Consider the following 10,980-nt stretch of genomic DNA (forward strand, 5'->3'; position numbering starts at 1 on the left):
GTTCACCTGCTACATCCCCCAAACTGAAGAGACGTTCAGTTTCAAAAACCCAGTGCGTTTTATTGTGCCAACGCCGCTACAGGACACTAAAATAAAAGCAAATATCGGATCGTATTTCAAGCGCTACAAATCATCTCTTTTTACTAAAAGAAATCTAGTCCAGATTGTATTTCATGTACCGACCATCAGAGTCATCAATGTTTCTAACGCGTACATGCATTTAAACGACTTAACATGATTCAGATAAAAATTCAGTAACAAAACTATCCGATTTTTTGACGTTATAGCGCTAAACAGAGCTCCTCCGACAGCCTCTTCAGGTTTAATTTCTTGAGTTAAGATATCACAGAGAAAAACGGTCTCAACTTCTGTCTGTTGTTGATAATAACAACACGACGATTTATTCTGAACTAGTGAAGAACTGTCATGTTTTGAGTTAGCTAGCTTCCACTAACCCCAACGTGCATATCTTCCAAAACGAAAAAATAAATAAAAGCAGGCTTTTAGGTAACCTTCGCGGAACCAAAATAACACACCAATCCTTTAAAAAACATCGCGCAAAAACATTCTTGTTACATTTTGTAACCAGACCCTGCACAGCATTAAAGAGCCCGAAGACAGCCAGCGCACAGGCCCGCCTCTGCTGCGATGCTATTGGCTGGTGTCTGTTCGCTGAACTCCGGTTCTGCCCTGTGAGTGGAGAACCGACCTGTCAATCAGAAGCGCCTCGACTCTTACGTGAGGATGAGAAAATGGCACGTGACGCGCACATCTCTGACTCGTTTTTTTTACAATTGTCTTTACGTCCCGTATAAGAAAATAAGGTCTTCAGCTCCCAGTGAAGCCGTTCTGGAAGTCACATGCATTAAGCATAGCTTGCGTCTGAAGCGTATAAAGTTTAAATGCCGAAGCAACGTCGTCTGGTATAATTCATTTTAAAGCAGTTAGAAATGTATATAAAAAATGTGCCTTTACACTAGGTTCAATGTTTTTTTTTTGGAAAGGCCGTGAGAAACTAAAACCATTCAAACTACATTCCCAATGACGTACAGGGGTTGCTTCCGGTCACGATGCTGCAGTTCAAGCGCTGATTGGCTGTCAAAGCGCCGCCTACATTGCGGTTTCCTAGCAACGCAGATAAACTGCAAGCAGAAACAAGTTCCCATTGAGGTAGGTGAGATATAGCACCAGTCTATTTTTTAATTATGCATGCATTTATTAAGAAACACATTTTTTATGTGTTTGTTCCGTTATTCGTAGCTGTATTCTATGTTGCACTGGACTTTTTAAAATAAAACTTCATGGTCTAAAAAAGGAAGATAATATATTACAGTTCATTATGTATTTAGCTATTAACAGTAAAACTGCAAAGTTAATTAGAGGCGTCAGTGTAATATTATAAAAAATCATATAATCCCCTAAACACGTTTTCCTCTGCTGAACAGTAAATAACTTTCGGTAAACCTTACTGGGGTTTGTATGCTCTCTCTGTGCTCGTGTGGGTTTCCTCCAAGTGCTCTCATTTCCTCCCACAGTCAAAAGACAGTGATTAGTCATTTAGTTAGCTTCTGGGAAACATGGCCCTGGTGTGAGTGTGCGTGCTTGTGTCTGTGTGTGCCCTGTGACGGACTGGCGTCCTGTCCAGTGTGTGTGTCTGTGTGTGTCTGTGTGTGCCCTGTGACGGACTGGCGTCCTGTCCAGTGTGTGTGTCTGTGTGTGCCCTGTGACGGACAGGCGTCCTGTCCAGTGTGTGTGTCTGTGTGTGTCTGTGTGTGCCCTGTGACGGACTGGCGTCCTGTCCAGTGTGTGTGTCTGTGTGTGCCCTGTGACGGACTGGCGTCCTGTCCAGTGTGTGTGTCTGTGTGTGCCCTGTGACGGACTGGCGTCCTGTCCAGTGTGTGTGTCTGTGTGTGTCTGTGTGTGCCCTGTGACGGACTGGCGTCCTGTCCAGTGTGTGTGTCTGTGTGTGCCCTGTGACGGACAGGCGTCCTGTCCAGTGTGTGTGTCTGTGTGTGTCTGTGTGTGCCCTGTGACGGACTGGTGTCCTGTCCAGTGTGTGTGTCTGTGTGTGCCCTGTGACGGACTGGCGTCCTGTCCAGTGTGTGTGTCTGTGTGTGCCCTGTGACGGACTGGCATCCTGTCCAGAGTGTTTCCTGACTTGCACCCGTTGCTTGCTGGCACACACTCTGGCTCCGCTCAGCCCGGAACTGGATGAAGTGGCTAAATGTGCTAAAACACAGTTCTCAGGAAGAAAAACGTGAAGAAAAACTGCTCCTCCTGATTCCTTCACGTGTCTTTCTGTCTCTAGGTGACCCCAGGACCTTGTGCTGTAGCTGAGCGGTGTCTGCTGAGGAGCAGAGGAGCCTGGAGACTGACGGATCATGGCGATGGAAGTGGCTGTGCTGCCGGTGGGGGGCGGCTGCCGACAGGCCGCCAGTCCCAGCCCTCAGCCCCGAGCGAGCGCCGCCAGGGAGTCTCTCAAGATCCTGGACCCGGCCCGCAAGAAGCTGAGCTCCCTGGAGACGCAGCGGGTCGCGGGCGTTCTGGACGAGTGCATCGCGAAGGTGGAGCTGGTGGCCCTGCTGCCCACAGTCCTGTCCAGCCTGGAGCGGCTGTCGGTGGGGCTGGGGGCCGAACTCGCGGGGGCCCTGCGGGAGCACCAGCGGCTGGGGCAGATGCTGGCCGCCCTGCGGGAGAGGAGCCAGCGGCAGGGGCCGGAGGGCGAGAACGAAGACCCCCGGCTCCCGGGCCTGGAGCAGGCTCTCCGCAGCTCCCTCCGCAGCGTCCTGAGGCACCTGCGGGCACAACCCAGTGCCATCCACAACCTGAGAGGGGAGGCGGGCGCGGGCGGGGCGGCTCCGCGACTGGCGCGGGGGCTGACGGAGCTGCGCAGCCTGCTCTTTGAGAAGCTCCTGACCAGCCCCGCGGAGGAGCGAGAGAGGAGCCGATACATTCAGGAGGTGTCTCTTCGGCACCAAAACAACGTGGGGCTCATCTCCAGCCTCGAGAGGGAAGTGGCTGCGGCCGCCCGGGACAGGGATGCTGAGGTAGGCAAGGGGCCCGTTATGCGTTAGGAGATTAACAGTCCAGGTGCTTTCCCTACATCCTTTTAAGAGCATAACCAGAATGCAGGGCTGCATTGACTTATTTCAAGTCCAAAGTGTTCCACATGGCGGTTGTTAACTCCCATGGTGTTGGAAAGACAGAAGTGATGTCCCGTGATGGCGGCCTCTGTATCTAGCCTGCACACATATATTGTACATATGTTCATATATACAGTGTTCTGTCCAGACACTCAGTGTGCATAAGTGTTCATACCTCCAACCCAAGCCTGGAAGGGCTGGTATTTTCAATTTCCTGTGGTCAGTGTGGTGTGTAAATTCTGTGCTGTGTTTGTTATGGTGCTGTGAAGATTTCCCAAGAGAACGTTTCCAGTCGTGACACCAGCCACCCTGTCTCCTTGCTTAGATTTCCAAGAAGAATGAGGTCATCCGCAAGCTGAAGGGCTCCCTCCACCAGATGGAGAAGATCTCAGAGGACTTCCTGAAGCGAACCCGGCAGGAGGCGGACAAGCAGACGCAGTCCGACCACAAGGCCTCGGAGAGCCGCCGCGGGCGCATGCAGCAGGAGATCGGGCAGCTGCGCGGGCAGCTCAGCGGCCTGATAGCCGAGAACCGCGAGAGTGAGCTGGGCCTGAGGAAGGTTCGTTTCTTTTCAGTTCCAGGGAACTCCAGCTCCAGCCCATCCTCCAGTTTGAACCGAATTACAGTATTAATACACAAATAATTTCAATTGCCCGTGGCTTCATTTCATGCCAGATTTCAGTCAGTATATTTAGTTATTTTGTTATTTCTGCTTAGAATGTTTGCCAAGTAGAGATTTTTTTAGGCTTGGAAGATCTTTTGAGAGCAACACAGTGGTGCAGTAGCAGCGAAGGAGCCCTGGGTTCAATTCTGGCCCGGCTGTGCTGTCTGCCTGTGTGCTCTCTTCATGTTTGCATAGGTTTCCTCTTGAAACAGATGTCCTTTTAATCACAATACCATTATGGTTGTATATGTGCAAATGTTATTCTTTCTTCAGATGGAGGGTTTGTAGTGGTGGCCATAATGCTAAACAGTGAATGTTGCATTTTCAGAAAAAATAGTTCTATGATGTAAAGTTTTAGAAACTGGTGCCCTGCCACTATTCATTTTCTCAAGTGTTACCTGCTTCTCTACAGAGGAAGTACAAAGTGGAGACAGAGATTGAGAACTGGATCCAGAAATATGATGTGGACATGGGTGAAAAGCAGGTAGAGAAAAGTTTTCTTTCCCTTCATCCATAGTCATGTACATGAATATGGCGAGAACTGCTCATTCCCAGATATCAATAGAATAGAAAATATATCTGAATTAGAATTCAATCACTATGTCTCACACAAACTCCCAGCCCCGAGCCACACAGCAGCCTTAGAATAGGCTGGCTTCCTGTCATGGGACAGGTTGGTGCTATTGGCTGTTCTAAAACGACAGAAAGGGACTGTAAAGGGTTTTGGGGCATTGTTGAAACATTTCACCTGAAAATCCAGAGATTGTGAGTGCTAGTTTTGGCATGACTTCACTGTCCCCTTGTGTTCCTGATTTAGCTCTAAATTGGGATACGTTTGGTCTATATGTGAAAAAATTATCTTTTTCAAGCTGTGCAGTACACTACCTTTTATAACAACAAATAAAAATAAGGAACACACAGTATGGAGTTACACTATACTTGTTCCTTTACAGTGAACGCACGCCGACAAAGCTCCACACTGGAATTAAAATAATAATTGTGTTCGTCTGTAACATTTTGTTTTCTCAGGGACAAAGTTAGTACTGTAATTCTGTTAAGTGAGAGGCTATCACTAGGAGAAAATGCAAGAATCAGTATCAGTTTAACTGTGGTTTTCGTGAGAGTAAAAAACACTTGTTCCTGTTTACGCTGGGTTTAGCTGCAATGTCCAAATTTCTTTGGGGCTCTCTGCGAATTTGGAAACGTTCCTTTCACAATGAACAGAGCGGTGTCTGTCGCGCACAGCTGGAGAGCGACGAGGCAGCGTGGGGCCGCGGGGCACTGCGAGCTTGTCAGTGGTGGCTTTGCCGTTTGTCAGACAGAGCTGGAGGAGCTGTCTGCCGTCCATGCCGAGGAGAAGGAGGAGCTGAAGGAGCTGGAGGAGCACTTTGCCGTGCTGGAGCAGGAGTACAACCAGATCATGGAGGAGCGCCGCCTGGCCCGGGAGAGGAGGGAGGAGGAGGAGCGGCAGCTGGGCCTCATGACCCGCGCCGCCATCCTCATCCAGGCCTTCTGGAGGGGCTGCAAGGTGCGCAAGCTGATGAAGGGCAAGAAGAAGGGCAAGAAGAAGGGCAAGAAGGGCAAGAAGGGCAAGAGCTGAACTCTCGCCTCCCTCCTGGAAACACACTGCAGCTTCAGCTGTGTTAACATGAGATATTATCACAGTGGGACCACAAATTAACTTCATTACAACACTTAATAAAAGGTTTATCACAGCTTGGAAAACCTAAGAAACATGAAGAAATTGCTCTTTATTGATTGTATTTTGCTTTAAACACAAAGATCATAACATTGCTAGGGTGTGTTTTAGTATTTTATTGTATAATCCTATGTCTTTAAAGCATACAAGTTTACCCTTACATGCACAAGGGCTTTTACTTTTTCAAGTATTTTTACTGGAGTTTACAACACTTAAGAAGGTCTGGCACATACATTCTTAATTGTTATTCACAATTTATTTGAGGTTTCACTGCAATCTGCATTTGTCCTGTCACTGTTTCCTGGAATTGTGAGGCCACTGTCATTTAAAATAAGAAACTCTCCTAAATTTAATCCCGAATATAAAGCTGTATTAGTAGTTTATGAACCCATAAAATATATCATCAATCATGGCAATACAGTATACATTATTTAGTAATATTTTAAAAGATTTAATAGCTGGAATCTTCATCCAGTTTCTGAAATGAATCAAGGAATATTCTCTTCTATTTAGATATGAAATGTCTAATTCCCTGCTGAAAAGAGAAGAAAGAAAACACATTTCGGCTGTGGAGCCTTCTTCAGGGGTCATTGGGTGACAGCAGAAACGTTGTTTTCTTTCTTCTCTTTTCAGCAGGGAATAAACCTATTACTTGTACCTATGCAGCCTACGCATGCTGACGCAGCTCCCCACCTGAAGTGTCTAATGTTTCATTCTGTGTTTTGGGATGTCAAAAGAGACATACATTTTAGAAATAATGTGACACCCAATCACTTTAATCAGAGAAAAAATATCTATATATTTTATATAGCTATACTACAGGTTTGGTGATTGCATGAAACAAACAGCTATATTATATGGTAGATGTCCATAGTATCAGAAGCCACAATGGTGCCTAAGTGATCCTCAGTCTGCAGGACATTTCTGGAAACTCACATGACAGCACTGCAGTCCTATACCCCCCAGACATTTCTGTAGCCTATAAAAGTTTACAATTAGGCTGCTCTAATTATTCTGGGAAAACTGGCCTCAATAATGAAAGCTGCGTGAACGGGGGAATAAAAGACAGTCCTTACAAAGTGAAGTTAAGACACGCTGAGTAAGAGCAGGTTCAGAATCCACAGAGTAAACAACCTTGGCCATTACTTGTCCAGCTCTGTTCTTTTCTATGTGAAATAAGACTCTCACACAGGAAGAGTCTCCAAGTAACAGAAATATTTACAGTAGCTAATTTAAAGCTGCTCAGTTAATTTAATGCTTTGGTCATGCTATGGGCATAAATTATGTCTTCTTGTTATTCTTTTGTTGAACTATTTAAATATGTAACTAATTTGCAACTCAAGAAAAAACCCCATCCTAAAATAGAATTCCTTGTTAATTTAAGAAATATAAGTTTTCCTAATATATTAAGACCCTTGTTGGTCCTTTTATACATAATGTTTATACATGGAAAATGCAAGATAATCTCTGGAATCATTTATATTATATTAATTATATTTTCATAGTAATAAAAAACATTTTAAAATAAAATCTTCTCAAAGGAGCTGAAGCAGGGGAGCTGAATACAGGAGAGCTGTATTCTGGATCCCTTTACTCTTTGCTATAACAGACTTCTACAGTTTGTACAAAAGAACCCAGCACAGTGCAATCCCAAGGCCACAGCCCATCCACTGGGATAGGACACGCTAGAGGAGAGAAACAAGGCACATTAGAAAATATCTGGAACACATTTGAGAGCCCTTTCTAATTCCTTTTTAAGACTTATGAGAATTTAAAACAGGGAAGCCCATGAGCTGCATGGTGGTATAGTTATTACTCCTGCCATTTCTAACTGTTCTTGTGCATTTTTCACTTTTTTACAACCACCACATCCAGAATCGGAGTGTCATGTATTCTGTAGTCTGTGTTCTGTTAATCCTCTGGCAGGAATTATAGTGATGAGACCTCCTACAGTGAGCTCTGAGGTCCTGGCACTTCACAGGATCACCGTATGACCAGTCCTTCATGCAGACTTGCTCACACCCCTTCAGACCCTTTGGTTTCCCTCACTGAGCTGCCATCCTGAATCGGAATCACAGACCTTCAGCTGGATTGAGCTCTGGAGATCGGGATGGGCAGGCGACAGTGTCTGTTCTGTGTGTGATTAACCTTTCTTTTTCAATCTGGATGTGAGCTCTGGATCGCTGTCATGCTGGAATCTCCAGTTTTGGCCACACATGAGTACTCCTGGCAGAAGAGCCAGGTGTCAGGCCAGTATGTCCAGGTCTGTGTTGGAGTCCTTTTCCCCTGTCTTGTCTAGGGCTCCAGGACTCCCAGAACATAAGAGTGGTCACGAGTGTTTTCTCAACACCAGCTTCGTCTAGTTTTACACCAGACATAACGTAGATGAGCCAAAAAGCTCAAGTTTCATTTCATCTGACCACAAGACATTTGTTTCAATTGTCATTCAAATGGTCTTTTTGTCATTCACTTCTTTCTTCCAGCCCAGCTGTGAATACTACATTCATGCTGGCAGCTTCACACGGTAGTTTTCGACACTATGTATCCTGAAGAAGCCGGTGTGTATTGGGTATCCAGGTGTTACCTTTGTCCCAAACCTCTTCACAGCCCATGGTGGCAAGATACACTTGTGTCCTCTTCCAGACAGGGTGACCACTATACCAGTAGCCTTAAATTCTAATACTGGACACCACAGTGGAAAGGGGTTAATGCAGCTGTTTGTGGATTCTGTTATAGCCATCCCCCAACATCTGGAAGCCCATGATCATCTGTCTGCAGTTTTTGAAGATCTCTCTGGCTTCAGCCATGATGATGCTGTGACTCATGAATGAATCTGGAGGGCACTGCAGTTTACAATGCCACTGTGAGAGAGCTTCCTCTCAATGCTTTAGCACCATAAAGTGTGCAGAAGTGTGTGACCACGGAAGAGTGCAGTGAACGCTTATTAAAATGGGTTTAAGTGCGAATCTATAAATTATTTTGCAATTTACAAAACATTAGTTGTCCACAATTCCATTGATCTATACACTCTACACATAATAAGCCCCTTTGTCAAATGTAAAGGGGAATAAGTCCCAACTGGTTTTTCAGTAGCTTAATACTTCCAGGGTGGTTTGGCCTTAATGGATGCTGTGGTCTTGGGCCTCCTATGAGGCAAACACAGACTGGCCAACTGGGTGCTTTTGCCTTTATCTGTAGCTCCCAGCCCAGCACATGCGGATTTTGTCTTTCTCACGAGCCCTACGTCCTTTTGGGGTCTCCAGTCTGTATCCCCCACCTCCTCCTCGCTCTCTGGCCTCCTCCAGAAGTCTGTCTTTCCCTGATAAGGTTCGAGCTCTGTGCCGCTCAGGGGAGGGTGGGCTGATGTCACGTGGGGAGCCTGTGCACAGCAGGTGCTGCAGGTGCTGGGAGTCCAGAGCAGGGGCTGTGACCTGCTGCCATCTTTCTTCTCCGCCCAGGGAGGCTCCCATGTCGGTGTCTGAGCTGGAGGTCCAAAGAGAGACTCATCACAGTAGGAAGGCAGGTGGCTCTTCAGTCTGTAATAAGGAATACAGAAGGACAGGTTTTATTGAATGTAGTAATGGATCTTAATACAGCTACAATGCTTTCTTCATTCACTTTGAAACAACCAATTATACTTATATAATTATACTTAATTATACTTCTTCTCCTGTTAATGGATTCTTGAACATGGCAAAACTCAGAGTATTCATCACGTCCTTGGTGACGGAGTTATCAATATCACTGCCTCTTTTACACTGAGAGCTGGTGTGTGGGAAGTGTACTGGTGAACTATAGCTGTCGTCGGGTGGGGCATCCAGGTGGGGCTGCACACCAGTGGTGGAGGGGATCTCCATGACCTGTAAAGCGCTTTGAGATGAGTGTCCAGAGAAGCGCTATAGAAGTGTAAGCAGTTATTATGACTATTATGAGCTAGAACTGGAGCTGCTGAGATTGGCCGCCAGCTCCTACTTACACCACAGTTCTGTAGACGACACGACGGGAGATAACAAATATTTTGGCCAGTGCATGTTGATGATGACATAAATCCGAGGTGATTTATGCTCTCGGTTCACGGTACAGCAGGTATAAAACCCTCTCAGGCCTGGAAGGAGGAGTTGCAATACTCTGCTTTATCCAACAATTAGGCCTCTCCAAACAAGCTGCAGCCCGCGTGGAGCCAAATTCATGAGTGACCAGTCCTGATGTTCCTGCGCCCCCCCAGACAAGTGCCCGTCTGCACCCGGAGCCTGTGGTCAGATCTCTGCACGCAGACACTGACCTGTACCTGCTCCTCTTTCCGCGGGCTGCGGTGCGGCCAGGCTTGGGCTGGGGAGCAGGATCGTCCGCCTTGACCGACCCAGTGGACGCAGGGACCCGCGGGCGAGAGGGCGCGACCCCCTCCCTTCGGAACGACATCCTGCCTGCCTCCCCCTGCCCCCTGCATCCGCGCCCGGCCCTGCTGGGTGCTCTGAAGGCCTGGACCCCTCTCACCGCCAGCTCCGCGGCCATCTGGGACACGAGTGGGCCGGACAGCCCGACCCGCGGCAGACAGACCGTGCACGCGGTCACCACACACCTATACCTTAAGGAAACAGAGTGATCAGAAAAACAATATGGAAAACATTTCTGTTACTGGTAACAAGCTCGGAAAAACTTTGCTCCTTCAGCCGAACAGGCAGAGCTGCTATTAATTTACGACACGCCCTAGAAGTAAACCTTCATAGAGCCCTAACCCTTTTAACCCTTTCACTCCTTTATGCTTAAATAGGGATTTGTGCAGAGAGGTGGTTTTTCAGAACGCATTCGCCAGAATTGGGAGCTCCCTTTTCATACACTCCTATGGGAAACAGCGAGTTCAATACTGTAAGGGATTCGGGGTCTCGGGCTTGTGCCCTCGCCTCCTGGGCTCGAACCCGGGTCTCCGGCGTCGCTCAATAGGGGTCTTGCCTGCTGAGCGACTGACCTTCCTCAGGCCGAGCGGCCAACATCCCAGTTATGCGCAGTGGCGCATTCGTTACAATATTATTATCGCACGCCGATTCGCCGAGACTGTTTTAATATAATTATTTTGTTTACACATTCGCTACCGAATATTTGTGCACAAAAACGAGCTCCGCTGAATTCGCCCGGAGTACAAGACTGACAAGGCTCTTCGACCTTGTGCCCCTGTGCAAACCGAAAGGCAAACGCAAGAACAGAAGATACGCTGTCGATGCAGGAGATCAAAGCGAAAGCCCTTCCTCACCCTCGCCTGCCTCGGGTGGTCGTACCGAGAGGCTGGAACTGGATGTTTGGCAGCACCTATCACTTAGCAATGATTGCACGCACCGTATAACCTCATCCATGTGCGCCTCGATATTTGTGTTGGGGGGTGGGAAACATCCTCCTTGGACATAAACCTAACGAGCGCCGCAGTTCAAGCACGCCCTTATAATTCATGTGAACTAGTAGCGTGAAGTAAACCAGTGAAC

At 47.3% G+C, this 10,980-nt stretch overlaps 2 protein-coding genes across 2 annotated transcripts; one reads left to right on the plus strand and one right to left on the minus strand.

The window, feature by feature from the left end:
* Nucleotides 1-2,381: 2,381 nt before the first annotated feature.
* On the plus strand, nt 2,382-5,541 carry drc10 (dynein regulatory complex subunit 10). Its single transcript, XM_088935480.1, has 4 exons — nt 2,382-3,047; nt 3,469-3,702; nt 4,220-4,291; nt 5,126-5,541. The coding sequence occupies exons 1-4, from the start codon at nt 2,382-2,384 to the stop codon at nt 5,405-5,407; spliced, it is 1,254 nt and encodes a 417-aa protein (XP_088791606.1). The 3' UTR covers nt 5,408-5,541.
* Nucleotides 5,542-5,616: 75 nt separating this feature from the next.
* LOC148819308 (RBPJ-interacting and tubulin-associated protein 1-like) lies at nt 5,617-10,731 on the minus strand. Its single transcript, XM_088935893.1, has 2 exons — nt 9,789-10,731; nt 5,617-9,042 (listed from the first exon to the last, which is right to left on the minus strand). The coding sequence occupies exons 1-2, from the start codon at nt 10,016-10,018 to the stop codon at nt 8,601-8,603; spliced, it is 672 nt and encodes a 223-aa protein (XP_088792019.1). The 5' UTR covers nt 10,019-10,731; the 3' UTR covers nt 5,617-8,600.
* Nucleotides 10,732-10,980: the final 249 nt, after the last annotated feature.

The sequence above is a fragment of the Atractosteus spatula genome, chromosome 17 (genome assembly GCF_055471065.1).
Source record: "Atractosteus spatula isolate fAtrSpa1 chromosome 17, fAtrSpa1.hap1, whole genome shotgun sequence".
Classification (NCBI taxonomy): Eukaryota; Metazoa; Chordata; class Actinopteri; order Semionotiformes; family Lepisosteidae; genus Atractosteus; species Atractosteus spatula.

Coding starts and splice junctions, on each gene's coding strand:
- drc10 (XM_088935480.1), top strand. CDS start 2,382: ATGGCGATGGAAGTGGCTGTGCTGCCGGTGGGGGGCGGCTGCCGACAG. Junction 3,703..4,219: donor GTGAGCTGGGCCTGAGGAAG/GTTCGTTTCTTT, acceptor GCTTCTCTACAG/AGGAAGTACAAAGTGGAGAC. Junction 4,292..5,125: donor TGGACATGGGTGAAAAGCAG/GTAGAGAAAAGT, acceptor GCCGTTTGTCAG/ACAGAGCTGGAGGAGCTGTC.
- LOC148819308 (XM_088935893.1), bottom strand. CDS start 10,018: ATGGCCGCGGAGCTGGCGGTGAGAGGGGTCCAGGCCTTCAGAGCACCC. Junction 9,043..9,788: donor GGAAAGAGGAGCAGGTACAG/GTCAGTGTCTGC, acceptor TCCTTATTACAG/ACTGAAGAGCCACCTGCCTT.